General features: G+C 48.4%; 1 protein-coding gene across 1 annotated transcript; it reads left to right on the forward strand.

Annotated features, from left to right (window-relative positions):
• Positions 1-876: 876 nt before the first annotated feature.
• LOC308614127 (germ cell-less protein-like 1) lies at positions 877-17,069 on the forward strand (the record flags this gene model as incomplete). The annotated part of the gene is given in 4 exon segments (XM_081228315.1): positions 877-897; positions 2,263-2,349; positions 2,353-3,604; positions 16,738-17,069. Coding segments are annotated over 4 exon segments (1,692 nt in total).
• Positions 17,070-17,847: the final 778 nt, after the last annotated feature.

Consider the following 17,847-nt stretch of genomic DNA (forward strand, 5'->3'; position numbering starts at 1 on the left):
GGTGTGCTACGCCAACCAGCACAGCATTTTCTTGTACAGTGTGACAAACAACTCCTACAGCCTCGGGGTCAGCCTACTCGAGCAGAGAGAGGTCGCGTTCCACCTGCGCCTGTCCTCCTTGGACAGGGATGGGAGAGCCGTTTTCAGGAAGGACACAGGATACCACAGGCTTTCCCTGAGAGAGGATCAAGAGCTAGAGGTAATGAACCTGGAAAACCAATACGTGGTTTTCCCCATCCATGTGGCAACTTCCTGTACCTCCACTGAGAGGGGTGTTGCCCAGAGTGAGGACCCCTGCAGTATCTCGTGTCGCTTAGTGTGGCGTCCTCTCGCGAGACCGTTAGCGCAAACGTCCTAGTACTCAGCAGCACTCTGGGCTGAGCTCGTGCCCGGGCCACCGGCGCCTGGAGAGGAAGCTTGTCCACTGCACCACTGAGGTATAGGCCATGGGAGCACGAAGCAGTCGGATGCCATGGCACTGGTGGGGGCGTGCCCCAGAGGAGCCACGTGCCACCGGTGGGGAGGAGGAGCCTGAGGAGGCAGTAGGGGCAGAGAGAAACGAACGGAAGGAGAGTCAAGAGGCCAGACCTGCCGCCCGTCAGTGGAGCCACAAGCGGAAGAGAGGCCCAGGAGGGCCGCTCACAAAAAAGCCCTGCCGGAAACGTGCTCAAGATCGTCCAGGGTCCGTTTAGGAGGCACTCTTCCTGAGAGGAGAACAGAGCGACGTGCGGATCCGCACACTGGGGGACGAGTGGAACTTGCATAGGGTCTGCTTGTGCCAGTCAAGGTACTTTGCTAGCATGTTCAGGGGCGCTTGGCGGGAGACAAACATGGATACTATCGAGTCGCAGATGCCTGACGAGAACATTGATCGTGATGCACTGCACGAGGCTCTCGGTGCCCTGTACCGAGGCTCCATTTTCATCCCACCCGGTCGAATCGTCGCCATCCTGGCCACTGCCAGCATGCTGCAGCTGGTCGAGGTGATTCGGCAGTGAGGGGAGGTCATGAAGGTGACTGTCCGTGCCCACACCGTGTGCAGTTACGACTACTCTGCTGAAAGCTACGGGCTCCAGACCGTCAGGACCATGTGTCTTCAGTGGCTGCTGGACAACATGATGACCCAGTGTAGCGAGCAGCTATTGCGAGAAGTCAGCCTGGATCTCATGAAAGAGGTCATTGCCTCTTCAGAGCTCTTGGTGATGGGGGTGGAGATGAACGTGTACACCATGCTGAAAAAGTGGATGTTCTTGCAGCTGCAGCCGACATGGAGGGGCCCGCGCAGGGCCCTATTGCCTGACACCGACTCATGGTTTGCCAGGTCCAGGAGGGATTCGGAGGGCACCCCTTTCCTGGAGACCGAGCAGGGCAGAGCCTTCGTGCCAGTGTTCCAGCAGCTGCGGTTTGCCTACAGAATCTGCGACCCGACATCAGCACGCGTCATCCACCAGCATGCGCTGATCCCTGCCGCTTGGTTGTGTCCAGTGAACAAAGAGTGTTTTCTTGGCCCCCTCCGGGCTAAGCAGACTAGAGAGCTCTGGCCCGTGGACGTCCACGGGTCCGACTCCCAGGGGAACCGCATGCGGTGCGGGGGCCAGCTCCACAGGCACAAGCAGTGCAGCTGGCGGTGGGAAGGCTTCAACTTCAGCTGGGACCTGGTGGTGTGCTCCGCCAACCAGCATATCATTTTCTGGTACAGCGTGCCAAACAACTCCTACAGCCTCGGGGTCAGCCTACTCGAGCAGAGAAAGGTCGCGTGCCGCCTGCGCCTGTCCTCCTTGGACAGGGATGGGAGAGCCGTTTTCAGGAAGGACACAGGATACCACAGGCTTTCCCTGAGAGAGGATCAAGAGCTAGAGGTAATGAACCTGGAAAAACAATACGTGGTTTTCCCCATCCATGTGGCAACTTCCTGTACCTCCACTGAGAGGGGTGTTGCCCAGAGTGCGGACCCCTGCAGAATCTCATGTGGCTTAGCGTGGCGTCCTCTCGCTACACCGTTAGCGCAAACGTCCTAGTACTCAGCAGCACTCTGGGCTGGGCTCGTGACCGGGCCAACGGCGCCTGGAGAGGAAGCTTGTCCACTGCACCACTGAGGTATAGGCCATGGGAGCACGAAGCAGTCGGATGCCATGGCACTGGTGGGGGCGTGCCCCAGAGGAGCCAGGTGCCACTGGTGGGGAGGAGGAGCCTGAGGAGGCAGTAGTGGCCGAGAGAAACGAAAGGAAGGAGAGTCAAGAGGCCAGACCTGCCGCCCGTCAGTGGAGCCACAAGCGGAAGAGAGGCCCAGGAGGGCCGCTCACAAAAAAGCCCTGCCGGAAACGTGCTCAAGATCGTCCAGGGTCCGTTTAGGAGGCACTCTTCCTGAGAGGAGAACAGAGCGACGTGCGGATCCGCACACTGGGGGACGAGTGGAACTTGCATAGGGCCTGCTTGTGCCAGTCAAGGTACTTTGCTAGCATGTTCAGGGGCGCTTGGCGGGAGACAAACATGGATACTATCGAGTCGCAGATGCCTGACGAGAACATTGATCGCGAGGCACTGCACGAGGCTTTCGGTGCCCTGTACCGAGGCTCCATTTTCATCCCACCCGGTCGAATCGTCGCCATCCTGGCCACTGCCAGCATGCTGCAGCTGGTCGAGGTGATTCGGCAGTGCGGGGAGGTCATGAAGGTGACTGTCCGTGCCCACACCGTGTGCAGTTACGACTACTCTGCTGAAAGCTACGGGCTCCAGACCGTCAGGACCATGTGTCTTCAGTGGCTGCTGGACAACATGATGACCCAGTGTAGCGAGCAGCTATTGCGAGAAGTCAGCCTGGATCTCATGAAAGAGGTCATTGCCTCTTCAGAGCTCTTGGTGATGGGGGTGGAGATGAACGTGTACACCATGCTGAAAAAGTGGATGTTCTTGCAGCTGCAGCCGACATGGAGGGGCCCGCGCAGGGCCCTATTGCCTGACACCGACTCATGGTTTGCCAGGTCCAGGAGGGATTCGGAGGGCACCCCTTTCCTGGAGACCGAGCAGGGCAGAGCCTTCGTGCCAGTGTTCCAGCAGCTGCGGTTTGCCTACATAATCTGCAACCCGACGTCAGCACGCGTCATCCACCAGCATGCGCTGATCCCTGCCGCTTGGTTGTGTCCAGTGTACAAAGAGTGTTTTGTTGGCCCCCTCCGGGCTAAGCAGACTAGAGAGCTCTGGCCCGTGGACGTCCACGGGTCCGACTCCCAGGGGAACAGCATGCGGTGCGGGGGCCAGCTCCACAGGCACAAGCAGTGCAGCTGGCGGTGGGAAGGCTTCAACTTTAGCTGGGACCTGGTGGTGTGCTTCGCCAATCAGTACATCATTTTCTGGTACAGCGCGCCAAACAACTCCTACAGCCTCGGGGTCAGCCTACTCGAGCAGAGAAAGGTCGCGTTCCGCCTGCGCCTGTCCTCCTTGGACAGGGATGGGAGAGCCGTTTTCAGGAAGGACACAGGATACCACAGGCTTTCCCTGAGAGAGGATCAAGAGCTAGAGGTAATGAACCTGGAAAACCAATACGTGGTTTTCCCCATCCATGTGGCAACTTCCTGTACCTCCACTGAGAGGGGTGTTGCCCAGAGTGAGGACCCCTGCAGTATCTCAGGTGGCTTAGCGTGGTGTCATCTCGCGAGACCGTTAGAGCAAACGTCCTAGTACTCAGCAGCACTCTGGGCTGGGCTCGTGCCCGGGCCAACGGCGCCTGGAGAGGAAGCTTGTCCACTGCAACACTGAGGTATAGGCCATGGGAGCACGAAGCAGTCGGATGCCATGGCACTGGTGGGGGCGTGCCCCAGAGGAGCCAGGTGCCACTGGTGGGGAGGAGGAGCCTGAGGAGGCAGTAGTGGCAGAGAGAAACGAACGGAAGGAGAGTCAAGAGGCCAGACCTGCCGCCCGTCAGTGGAGCCACAAGCGGAAGAGAGGCCCAGCGGGGCCGCTCACAAAAAAGCCCCGCCGGAAACGTGCTCAAGATCGTCCAGGGTCCGTTTAGGAGGCACTCTTCCTGAGAGGAGAACAGAGCGACGTGCGGATCCGCACACTGGGGGACGAGTGGAACTTGCATAGGGCCTGCTTGTGCCAGTCAAGGTACTTTGCTAGCATGCTCAGGGGGGCTTGGCGGGAGACAAACATGGATACTATCGAGTCGCAGATGCCTGACGAGAACATTGATCGCGAGGCACTGCACGAGGCTTTCGCTGCCCTGTACCGAGGCTCCATTTTCATCCCACCCGGTCGAATCGTCGCCATCCTGGCCACTGCCAGCATGCTGCAGCTGGTCGAGGTGATTCGGCAGTGAGGGGAGGTCATGAAGGTGACTGTCCGTGCCCACACCGTGTGCAGTTACGACTACTCTGCTGAAAGCTACGGGCTCCAGACCGTCAGGACCATGTGTCTTCAGTGGCTGCTGGACAACTTGATGACCCAGTGTAGCGAGCAGCTATTGCGAGAAGTCAGCCTGGATCTCATGAAAGAGGTCATTGCCTCTTCAGAGCTCTTGGTGATGGGGGTGGAGATGAACGTGTACACCATGCTGAAAAAGTGGATGTTCTTGCAGCTGCAGCCGACATGGAGGGGCCCGCGCAGGGCCCTATTGCCTGACACCGACTCATGGTTTGCCAGGTCCAGGAGGGATTCGGAGGGCACCCCTTTCCTGGAGACCTAGCAGGGCAGAGCCTTCGTGCCAGTGTTGCAGCAGCTGCGGTTTGCCTACATAATCTGCGACCCGACGTCAGCACGCGTCATCCACCAGCATGCGCTGATCCCTGCCGCTTGGTTGTGTCCAGTGTACAAAGAGTGTTTTCTTGGCCGCCTCCGGGCTAAGCAGACTAGAGAGCTCTGGCCCGTGGACGTCCACGGGTCCGACTCCCAGGGGAACAGCATGCGGTGCAGGGGCAGCTCCACAGGCACAAGCAGTGCAGCTGGCGGTGGGAAGGCTTCAACTTCAGCTGGGACGTGGTGGTGTGCTCCGCCAATCAGCACATCATTTTCTGGTACAGCGTGCCAAACAACTCCTACAGCCTCGGGGTCAGCCTACTCGAGCAGAGAAAGGTCGCGTTTCGCCTGCGCCTGTCCTCCTTGGACAGGGATGGGAGAGCCGTTTTCAGGAAGGACACAGGATACCACAGGCTTTCCCTGAGAGAGGATCAAGAGCTAGAGGTAATGAACCTGGAAAACCAATACGTGGTTTTCCCCATCCATGTGGCCTGTAACTTCCTGTATCTCCACTGAGAGGGGTGTTCCCCACAGTGAGGACCGCTGCAAAAAAGCTCAGAGAACTGAGCAGCTCTTTCCTGGGGTCAGGGACAAGCAGCTTGGTTCAGATTCCAGCTCCTTCTGTTGGACCAACCAGGCTTGCCCATCTCTGGTAACCAATTCTGTCATAGGCTTTGTTGAACTGTAGCTCATAATTTTTGAGATTGTTTACGTGAGCATATCAAGAGGACAAATTTTGAAGCCCCCCAAACTCCTCGAGAACTCATTTGGGCTGTTAATGTGGCAACCTGTCCTCCTGGTTTAGGATCCATCGACACCACCCCCCGCCCTGCCCATCATTTCTGTGAAGACAACGAACTATTGACTTTAGAGAGAAACTGTGAGCCTACCTACTCTACTACTTTTAGTGAAAGTCTCCTAATGTGTGTGTTTCCTTTAGTTTGATTAAATGCATGTTAAAGTAATTTTAAAAAAAGAAATACTACAGAGTGATCCAAAGTACATTTTATCCAGTTTCCCTTAATGGTAATATCTTGCACCACGATAGTACAGTATTGCAGGATATTGATGGTGATACAGGCAAGATGCAAGGTATATCTATTACTACTAGGATTTCTTATATTGCCCGTTTATTGCCTCACCCAGTTCCTTCCTGCCCCCCCTTCCGTAACTCCTGGCAACCAAACATCTCCATTCATATAATTTTGCCATTTGAAGACTATGTAAATGGCACCTTACAGTATGTAACCTTTTAGGATTTGCTTTTTTTCACTCAGTGTAGGTCTGTGGAGGCTCATGCAGGTTGTTGCATGTATCATCCGTTTGTTCTTTTTTTTTTATTGATGAATAGTATTCCATGGCAGGGATGTGCTACAGCTTGTTTATCCATTCACCTCAGCGAGGGGCATCTGGGGTGTTTCCAGTTTTGGGCTGTTGCAAATGGATCTGCAGTGAACATTTGTGTACAGAATTTGTATGAATATAAATTTTCAGTTCTCAGGAGTACAAGCCCAAGGACATGATTGCTGGATTGCATAGTAGTTGCATGTTTAGTTTTTGAGAAATTGACGGAATGTTTTCCAAGTGGCTGTGCCACTTTACAGCAGCAGTGTGTGGGTGGTCCAGTTTCTCTGCATCCTTACCAACATTTGGTGTTGGCATTATTTTCTGTTTTAGCCATTATTGTGGGTTTGTGGTTGATGTCTTATTGCGGTTTCGATTTGCATGTTCCTCATGACTAATGATGTTGAACATCTTTTCATGTGCTTATATCCTATCAGCATATCCTCTTCAGTTAAATGTTTCTTCATGTGTTATTTTTTTGCCAGTCTTCCAATTGGATTATTTATTTATTTGTTTACTGTTGAGTTTAGAGAATTTGATATATGTTCACATATGAGTCCTTTGTTCGATATTTGGTTTGCAAACATTTTCTTCCAGGCAGTGACTTGTCCTTTCATCCTCTTCACAGGGTCTTTCTCAGAGTAGGCCCAATTTATTAATTTTCCTTTTCTGAGTTGTGCTTTTAGTGTCATGTCTACAAACTCTTTGCCAAGCCCTAGATCCCGAAGATTTTCCTCTGTGTGTTTTCCTACATAGTTTTGTAGTTTTGCAGGGTACATTTAAGTCCAGGAACCATTGAGAGTTAATTTTTGTATGAGACATAAGACTTAGGTCCAGGTTCTTTATTATGACTTTTTTCTATGGATGTCTACTTGCTCCAATACCATTTGTTGAACAGGATCCTTCTTCCATTGAATTGATTTTGCATCTTTGTCAATAAGCAGTTGGGCATGTCTCTGTGGGTCTATTTCTGGGTTCTCAATTCTGTTCCATCATTCTATGTTTCATCATTCTATCACTCTTTCAATATCACCATCTTGATTACTGTAGCTAATAGGAAGTCTTGAGATTGGGTAAAGTGATTCCTCCCACTTTATTCTTATTTTCCAACATTGCTTTAGCTGTTCTAGTTCTATTATTTTTTCAAATAAAATTTAGAATAATCTTGTCTCTATCTACAAGAAATCTTGCTAGAATTTTAAGAGGAATTAAATTAGACCTGCATATTAATTTGGGGAGAATTGACATCTTTACTGTGTTGACTCTTTCAGTCCATGAACAAACCATGCCTCTCCATTTATTTGGATCTTCTTTGAATTCTTTCATCAGCTTTTTGTAGCTTTCAGTAGACAAGTTCTATATATATTTGTTAGATTTACACCTAAATATTTCATTTTTGAGCAATTGTAAAATGTGTTGTATTTTTAATTTTGGTGACCTTAGGTTCATTGCTAATATATAGAAACTCTAATAATTTATTTTAGTATATTTGTCTTGTATCCAGTGGTCTTGCTGAGCTTGCTTATTAGTTCTGGGATAGTTTTTGTAGACTCCTTGGGAATTTTTATGTAGACCATCATGTCATCTTCAAAAAGGAAAAGTTTTATTTCGCGTAATCCATATGCCATTTATATCCTTTCTGGCTTTATTGCACTTGTTAGAACTTCTAGCATTATGCTTAATAAAAGCAATGAGAATGCACATCCTGTATCAGGGACTGTCTACTATCATATGCTTTTCACAGTAGCCCTGGGAGAAAGGTATTTTATCTCCCATTTTGCAGCTAAGGAAGCTAAGACTTAGAACAGTCTAAGCAACCTGCCTTGGGTTATAGCGCCAGCCTTGAACTTGGTGTGTCTGGCTCCAGCCAAGAGAGCACAGGTCCATTTGGAGATGGGGCTCTGTCAGCTCTTTTCCCAAAACCTCTCTCTCCAGCCCTTCAGTCTTTGCCCGCTAGAGAGAACTCTGGGAGGAGCTTCTAAGTGGGAGAGATTTATGCCTCCACCCCTCACAGACTGGCTCCTGTCCCTGTCTAGTGACAACCACAATCTTCGCTTTTCCATTTGCCACCTTGAAGGCAGCCTTGTCATGTACGTTCTCTTGAACACACTCTCTTGTTCTCTAGCTCTCTTTTTCACAGTAGCCCGAATCTTGGGCGTTGATAGCTGTAAAACAGTTCATGTGAGTCATGGCAGGAGACTAAGAGATCAGGTAGTGCCAGCCCCTCCTTTTACTCTCTGTACCTGATAGCCAAGTGCTGGGGGGAGAGAACGTTCCTTATCACACAGCAGGCAGGGGGTAAATGTTCATTGACTGTTGATTGACTGTGGACTGGATCAACTGGTGTCTCCAAAAGCTGTCCTAACTCAATTCAGCCTATTGGAATACAGTTCAGTCAGGTGCGTAAGTGACCGGGCCAGGGTCCACACAGCTGGGATGTCAGAGCAGGGACAGCAGGAGGTCTTCAAGTTCCTAGCATGTAGCATTACACCAGAGGCTGCCCAAGGATCAGAATCATAATCCTCACACCTACCCTGACATCTTGGCATTTCAGCACAAGAAAGTAATAGACAGAAGAAATGCAGCCATAGACTCCTGACTCAGAGAAGCAAAAGTCAACCCCAAGAACACTCCAGTCTTTCTTCCCAGCATTCACAGGAATGTTCCTGAAGGGAACATAGGTCAAGGGGCTGTCTATCAGAAGGCCAATCAGTTTACCTCCCATTCCCAACTTTCCCTTCTGACCTAACTGGCTTTGCTCATTTCGTTTGCAAAAAAGAAGTCACGTGACCCTGACGCCACAACAGCTGATTGGACCAATCATGGAAATGACTCAAGGATGGCTCATCAACTATACTCCAATAAAAATAAGTTTAAAAAAAACCAAAAAGGATGGCTCATTTGTGGGCCGGGCTGAGCCAATTAGACCCTCCTAAGAGGAACTATGTCACAGAGATCCGATGTGGTGGCCATTCATCAAGAAGGTATGGGGGGTCTAGTTGTGTTGACATCTTGCCCAGTTGGAGCTGGCCTTTCGCCCAGCTGGGCAGAGATCATGAGTGACAGAAGATGGTCTGTGGAGAAGAGAGGAGATGAGAGACAGGCTGAGAGAGAAGCCAAGCTGGGGGACCATGAGGCCCCAGGGAGAAGGAGCTGGAGGAAGCCAGAGGCCCCGCTGTGCTGCCTGCAGCTCTGTCCGATAAATATGGAAGGCGCTGAGTACATTCAGTGGCCCGTCACTGGGGCTGGTTGACTGCTTCTTATTGTAACCAAGCAAACTCTACCTGGGACAGCCTACCCTGCATGAGGCCAAGCCAGGCAATGACAGAGACCCTCTCCTTGACCAAACATTAGCTGGGCTGCTCTGACTCCTCTTCTGGACATAGCCTCGACCTGGGTCTCTTGGGTCTGTCCTTGCCAAGTGTAGATTTAGCAGGAACCCTGCTAAGTCAGTTTAGAGAGAATCTCCCATCCTTGATAATTAATCACTCTGGCCTGTTCTCAGCAAGAATCTCACTAAGTTGGTTTAGTAGTTTAGTAAGAATCCCCCTACCCTTGAGGTTTCCTTTTGGTATTTTTCCATCCACTGACCCCCCTCACTCCGCTCATTGGCTGTAAAATCCCCCCTTGTCTTGCTGTGTCTGGAGTTGAGCCTGATCTCTCTCCCCCATGGCAATATTGTGAATTAAATCTCCCCTATCATTTAACAAGTGTCACAATCATGTTTTCTTTAACAGCAATAGTTGAGGGATGAAGGCCCTTCCCTTATCACAGTCAATTACTAAATTGTCTTAAATGAGCTGTTTATATGTCCGTCTCAACTGTCACCAACATTACCTATAAGCAACCATAATGCAGAGAAATTGTTTTCAAAGTAAAATGACATACTTATTGTAGTATTTATGTACTTCTTGACAATTCAGCATGTGCAAAACTGTACTATTGTTTTTAATAAATTCCTACCTTTTCAGAATAGCATTTTTATTTTAGAATAGTTTTAGACTATACCAAAAAGTTACAATAATACAGTGAGTTTCTATATACCCCTTGACCAGCTTCCCTTTTTATTAGCATCTTACATAACTATGATATGTTGGTCACAAATAACCAGTGTTGATACTTTAATATAAACTCAAGTCTATACAGATCTTCCTCAACTTACAATAGCGTTAGTCCTGATAAAATGATGTAAATTGAAAATATCATAAGTTGGAACTATCATAGGTCAAAGATGCATTTCATACACTAATCTACTGAACACCATAGTTTAGCCCAGCCTACCTTAACATGCCCAGAACACTCACATTAGCCTACAGTTGGGCAGAATCATCTAACGCAAAGCCTAGTTTATAATAAAGTGTTGACGATCTCATGTAATTTATCGAATACTGCACTGGAAGTGAAAAACAGAATGTTTGGGTACAGAATGGTTGTCAGTGTATCAGTCGCTTACCCTCGTGATCACGTGGCTGACTGGGACCTGTGTTCACTGCCGCTACCCAGCATCGTGAGAGGATTGCACTGCGTATCACAAGCCTGGAAAAAAAATCAAAGTTCAAAATTTGAAGTATGGCTTCTACTGAAGGCATATTGCTTTCACACCAGTGTAAAGTCAAAAAATCATAGGTGGCGCTATCGTAAGCCAGGTACTGACGGTCCTTCATCTCCTTAGTTTTTACCTAATGTCCTGAGCCCATCCAGGACACTGCATTACATTTTGTCATCATGTCTCCTTAAGTTCCTCTGGTCTGTGACAGGTCCCCAGACTTTCCTTGTTTTTTTTAAAATTAATTAATTAATTAATTTTTATTTTTGGCTGCATTTCGTGTTTTTTGCTGTGTGCGGGCTTTCTCTAGTTGCTGTGAGTGGGAGCTACTCTGTGTTACAGTGCGCGGGCTTCTCACTGTGATGGCTTTTCTTGTTGTGGAGCACGGTGTCTAGGGATACGGGGTTCAGTAGTTGTGGCTTGTGGGCTCTAGAGCTCAGGCTCAGTAGTTGTGGTGCGTGGGCTTAGTTGCTCTGTGGCATGTGGGATCTTCCCGGACCAGGTTTCGAACACATGTCCCCTGCATTGACGGGTGGATTCTTAACCACTGTGCCTCCAGGGAAGTCCACTTTCCTTGTTTTTGATGACCTTGTTCGTTTGAGGAGTACTGGCTAGGTATTCCATAGAATATCCCTCATTTTGTGTTTTTCTCATAGTTAACTGGGATTATTAGTTTGGGGGAAGACTACCACAGTGATAAACTGCCATTCTCAACACATTTATAAGTGTTTCATGCTATCAATATGATATCACTGTTGATGTTGACCTTGATCACCAGGCTGAGGTCATGCTTGTCAGGTTTCTCCACTGTAAAGTTACTCTCCTTCCCCCCAGCACTTCCATACTGTCATCTTTGGAAGGAAGTTACTATGCACAGCCTGCCTTTAAGAGGTGGAGGATCTACATAAATTATTTGCATTTTTCTGCATGGAAGACTTGACTATCCTCTCCCATTGATTTATTCAGTCATGTATTTATATCAGTATGGACCCATGGATATTGGTTTTATACTTTGGGTTATAATCCAACACTCAGTATTTATTTTGTTGTTCAGATTGTTCCAGCTTTGCCTCTTTCGCTTGGCTCCTGTGTCCCTTTGGCACACTCCCATCGTCATGAGCTTTGTGAGCACATCCTTACTTTCTGTCACTATAGGATGCTCCAGGCTCATCTTACATATGTCCAGCCCTACTCCTAGCATCAGCCATTTCTCCAGGGAGCCCTGGTTACTTTTACTGGAGAACGGTAGTAGAAACCAAGATCTGGCTACTGTGTGCTGTTGGAATATCTGCTGCTTCAAGATCCTCTTAGCTGACAGATAAAGGAAATAGACGTGTGTATACTAACCTGTGTATATACACGTATCTATAAATATGAGTTCATTCTGATGGCTCCAACTCTAATCCATTCCACATGGATCATTCTAAGATTTCTCCCCTTGTTTACCTCTAACTTCTGCCTCCAACAGTCAGAAATCTGCCTCTTACCATCTGCCATTTGTTTCTTAAATTGTTCAATTCCAGTGTACCTGCGTGGGAGTTGCAGAAATCCTAAGCTGTACCCCTGTGGGAAACAACTTTATCAATGAGAGCACTGTGCTAAGGACTTTACTTTTTTATTCATTCATTTTACAAACATCAGTTGAGCACCTGCTTTGTTCCAGAGATGTTCTAAAAATGAAAGACCTATGGTGACTAAGATAGCCAAGTCCCCGCCCAGTGGAAGTCACAGTATAATCAAGTGCTTATTTACCAAATCTACCCCTGGCCAGGCACATGGTGGTGGCTGGTGAAAGCTTTTATAGTGAGGGGTGCCGGTAACATTAAAAGAGAATTCAGGTAGGGGCGGGAGTGGAATTGAGGGGCCAGCTGGGAGCCTGCTGCAGTCTTCCTGGGATCCGAGGACACAGGATGGACATACAACACATGTCAGAGGGATGACAAAGGCAGAACTGATGGGCATTGTAACTGTTCGCATATGGGGGATCTGCGGCAGGGAGGAGGCCAAGGTGCTGCTGAGGCCAATGCAGGAGCGGAATTAGGGTGAGGTGAGTGGGGCTGGTCGTGTGAGGCAGGGTCAGATCCTGTCTTCATTTAAAGTTTTTAATATTTTGTTCATCTTGGGGTTTTGCATTATTTTGGATTTTTTAAAATATTGTATTCAAATGATATTTATCTTAAGACTTTTTTCTAGCACCCCTTCATCTTTTGCACCTAGTGCAAGGGAGCCACTTGCCTGGTCCAGGCCCTTGGCTGGTAAGAGTAGTCATCAAAATGGTCCAAGGGCTTCCCTGGTGGCACAGTGGTTGAGAGTCCGCCTGCCGATGCAGGGGACACGGGTTCGTGCCCCGGTCCGGGAAGATCCCACATGCCGCAGAGCGGCTGGGCTCGTGAGCCATGGCTGCTGAGCCTGCGCATACGGAGCCTGTGCTCCGCAATGGGAGAGGCCACAACAGTGAGAGGCCCACGTACAGCAAAAAAAAAAAGGGGGAAGGTTGGGTTAGGAAATGACTAACAAATCCAGAAGTCCTCTCTAACTTCTACAATTCTGCAAATTAGATTTTTTTTCTCCCAAAGATATTATCAGGACTATTAAAGTGACTGAAGTTTAATGGCTGAAATCAACCTCAGCAGAGGACAAACCGAGCTCTGGGAAGCCTGTTCTCCGAGGACCTGGCATCTTATTTGTGGGCCTGTAAAGAAGATGTCGTCTGTGGCTTGGGCCCCAATTAAAGCATTTCCAGGTGGCTGTGGGGAAAAGAGGCCCCGAGGCCATGTCCTTGGATGAGTCTGCTGAAGTCACACATGCTGTCACATGATGTCCCCACATCCTTGTCCCCCAGCTCCAATGGGTGGTGTTCACACTGGTTAGAACTGCAAGGGTGGCTGGAGCATCTTGCACAGGGCAGACGTGATGTGGCCAGTGGAATTCCCAGCAGACACTAAGCACATGGAAGTATAATGCACGTTTAGGTCCAGGGAGAAGCGGGCTGGACACTGTCATTTTTCAGAACAAGTGGCCAGGTGTCAGGGACTTTAGGTTGAAGTACAGGGTCTTCAGACATCCTAGTGCTGCCACAGAAAGGCTGTGTGTGAGAAGGACGAAGAAATACAGGTCTTCAAGACAGACATGTGGGTTTAATCCAAATGCTGATTCTCACTGACTGCACATCCACGGGCAAGGTATTGGCCTCTGTGAGCCTCATTTTTCTCATCTGTAAAATGGGGAATTCTCTTCTCCCTTCTGGGTTACGGTAATAATCACAAAGGATGTGAGTCAAACTCCCAGCTCAGCTCGCAGATGTTCCATCAAGTGCAACCGTATGTCAGCAGCAGCGACCAAAAGTCACTGTTTGGCTGAAGTAGGTGGTGTGGGAAGGAGAATAGGAAGATGAGGGTGAAAACAGAGTTGGGGGTACTTCGTCCATTCAGTATTTATTTATTTATTCATTCATTCATTCATTCATTCATCCATTCATTCATTCATTCAATATATATTTTTCAGATACTGACCATGTGCCAGGTAGCATAAGGGCTAGGGCCAGGTTCATGCAGATGACAGATACAATCCTTGTCCCCAGGCACTTTTTAAAAAAGAAACCTCTTCTTCATGCTAATAAAATCCTTTTCTTTTCTTTTTTTTTTTTTTTGCGGTACGCGGGCCTCTCACTGTTGCAGCGTCTCCTGTTGAGGAGCACAGGCTCCAGACACACAGGCCCAATGGCCACGGCCCACGGGCCCAGCCGCTCCGCGGCACGCGGGATCCTCCCGGACCGGGGCATTAACCCGTGTCCCCTGTATCGGCAGGTGGACTCCCAACCACTGCGCCACCAGGGAAGCCCCTCATTGTTTTTTTAATAATTTTTTTTTTTTTTACTTTTTGGCTGCATGGCATGTGGGATCTTAGTTCCCCGGCCAGGGATTGAACCCATGCCCCATGCATTGGAAACTTGGAGTCTTAACCACAGGACTGCCAGGGAAGTCCTAAGGAAATCCTTTTCTATTTCTCTTTTGCTAAGAGTTTTTTAAAAATCATAAATAGCAATAGAACTTTATAGAATGCTTTTTCTCATCTTATTGAGTTGGATATATATTTTCTCCGTTAACTTTTTAAACTCAATTCTTAGATACAGAATCATTGGGTTAAACGTGTAGAATGTTGAGACATTTGGCTAAACTGTCCTTCGGAAAAGTTTGTTCTGTTTATCTGCTCCAACCCCAGGGTAATAGAGGGGCGTGCCAACTTCAACACACCCTCAGTACCAATTCTCTCTTATTTTCATTGTTCCCATCTGATAGTGGAAACGTGGGGTGTGTGTCAGTTTGGGTCCTGCAAGAAGCAGATGTCAAGATGGGATTAGATATTCAAGAGAGTTCTTGTGGGGGGAATGCGGAGGAGCCGTCAGATGCCCACTCAGGGCTGACTCCATGAAGGACAGAAGAAGAAAGCAGGGCTGGGAGGCGGAGTCTAAGATTCAAGAAAGTGTTTAGAAAGTTTCAGCCAGGCCGGTGGGGTCGTCAAGCCAAAGTCGCCCGCAGAGGAGTTTCCTTCATACTGGAAGGGGCTGCACCAGCACCTCTGCCAGCTAAACTCATGGGTAGGCAAGAAGCCCTGGGAAGTGCGGCCTGGGGGCAGATGAAGTGGTGAATTCAGAGCACAGCCAGGGCTGTCTATCAGTTACACCACTCCTCCCACCAGCAGGAGAGCCGAGTACACAGTCTTATGGCTGCCACAGGCTGTTTATTTTATTCTTAATAATTTGTATATTAGGTATATTATGTATATTAACCCTTGTGAACATTGCAGATATTTCCCCCCATTTATTGAATGTCTTATGATCTCTTGGGAGAGAGAAGGGAAGACTGTCATAAGGGAAGGAAATTCTAAATATTTAGACAGAAATATCTAACCATTTTCTAAACAGCTTTTGGGTTATGTTTTTCTTTCTTTTCTTTCTTTTTTTGGGGCATTCTTGGAAGGCTTTTCTCTCCACCCCACACATTTAAAAAATATTCACTCATCAGTACAGACTAAGCCATACAGACTCAACTGAACTGAACTGCCAGTTTGCAGGAAACACAGTGGATGGAGGGACATGTTCAACGACACCAGGGGATGTAGCTGGCCGAATCCAGACTGTGGGAAACTGCAGGACCAGAGACCCTGACTCTTCATCAGAGAAATTGCAAGGATGGAGAAAAAAGAGTTGAAGGTGGGGAACTAGTGGGTTAGAAGAGACTTGAGAGCACGGTCAAACAACCTCAATAAATGGACCCCTCCCCAAAAGTGGGACAAACAGGGAAGTTGGAAAACGCATTGAATATTTGCTATGAAGAAATTATTTTTTTAGAGTGAGGATGGAACTGTGGTTATGTTTGAAGAAAAATGTTTCTGTCTTTTAGAACCAGAGGCAGAAATACTTTCACCTGAAGTGATGTGCAGTCTGGGATCTGTTTCAAAGTCACCCAAGGAGAACAGAAATGGGTGGGACTACAAAAGACGTGGGATGGTTTATGACGACTCTTTCGAGTGGGTGGTAGGTCCTTGGAGACTCTCTGTACTATTCTTTCTACTTCTGTATTCATGTAAGCTTTTCCCATAATAAAACGTTTAAAAATGTTACCTATCAGAAAAACACACATGTGCACGCACATACAGACACACACACACACACACACACAGGGAAAAAAGCAAGCAAGGACTCTGGAGTCAAAACTTCGGTGTTTAAATATCATTTTCACACTGATTAGCTGGATGGCCCTTGGGGACTTATCTAACCTCTTTGTGGCTCTGTTTCTCATCAGCAAAATATGGAAACTATTATTCCCTATCTCGTAGTCCTGACAGAAGGATTAACTGAGATAAGACATACAGAACACTTTATGGAGAACCTGGCACATTGCATATCGATTCTCCAAATGTTTATTGGATGCCTCAAATATACCAGACACTGTACCCAATGCAGGGATGAGCTAGTGTTGTTTCATTTTTATTGATACTATCACAGTAGTCATCTTGTGATTCTATCTCTTATATGTCCATCTTTTTCCATCTGGAATTTATTTTGATATAAGGAAGAACACTGGGAACTTTTTAAAGATGTTTTGCGGCAGTGGCTGGGCAAGGCGAGGGCGGACGAAACAGCCAGCGGTCTCGGCTGCAGCCGCCGCCGCTGCTCGTTACGCGGGCGCGACCTGACCCTTCCTCTTTGGGCAGGCTCAGGGGCGCGCGCGCGGTCGGCGTCCCGGAGCCTCGAACTCCAGGGCCTCTACTGGGCCGGCCGTGGATCGCCCAGCCTGCCCGGCGTGTGAGTCGGCCGGGACCCGGCCGCCGCCAGCCGTGGGCGCCACTAGAGCGGCGGCACCCGAACACGAACCCCAGGCTCGAAGAACAGCCCTGCGCGGTCGCCTCGTTTTCTGCAGCCAAGCGGCGGATGTTCTTTTAAAGAATAGTGAAGTGGAAGTTTTTTGTTTTGTTTTGTTTGTTTGTTTGTTTGTTTTTTAATGGCTTTACAGAATTTTAAATTGAATACATTTTGACATGGGGGCAAAAAATATTGGTTTGACTTCTACAAATGCAGAATTAAGAGGATTTATAGATCAGAATCTCAGTCCAACAAAAGGTAGATAAAAGGCTCTTGGTGCTGCAGCCAGGAGTCAGTGCTGTGCCTCTGAAGTGGGAGAGCCAACTTCAGGACACGGGTCCACAAGAGACCTCCCAGCTCCACATAATATCAAGCGGTGAAAATCTCCCAGAGATCTCCATCTCAACACCAGCACCCAGCTTCAGTCAACGACCAGCAAGGTACAGTGCTGGTCACCCTATGTCAAGCAACTAGCAAGACAGGAACACAACCCCACATTAGCAGAGAGGCTGCCTAAAAACATAATAAGGCCACAGGCACCCCAAAACACACCACCAGATGTGGACCTGTCCACCAAAAAGACAAGATCGAGTCTCAACCACCAGAACACAGGCACTAGTCCCCCACACCAGGAAGCCTACACAACCTACTGAAACAACCTTAGCCACTGGGGACAGACACCAAAAACAACGGGAACTACGAATCTGCAGCCGGCAAAAAGGAGACCCCAAACACAGTAAGATAAGCAAAATGAGAAGACAGAAAAACACACAGCAGGTGAAGGAGCAAGATAAAAACCTACCAGACCTAACAAATGAAGAGGCAATAGGCAGTCTACCTGAAAAAGAATTCAGAACAA

This window comes from Mesoplodon bidens, assembly GCF_964165515.1.
Source record: "Mesoplodon bidens genome assembly, chromosome: 3".
Lineage (NCBI taxonomy): Eukaryota > Metazoa > Chordata > Mammalia > Artiodactyla > Ziphiidae > Mesoplodon > Mesoplodon bidens.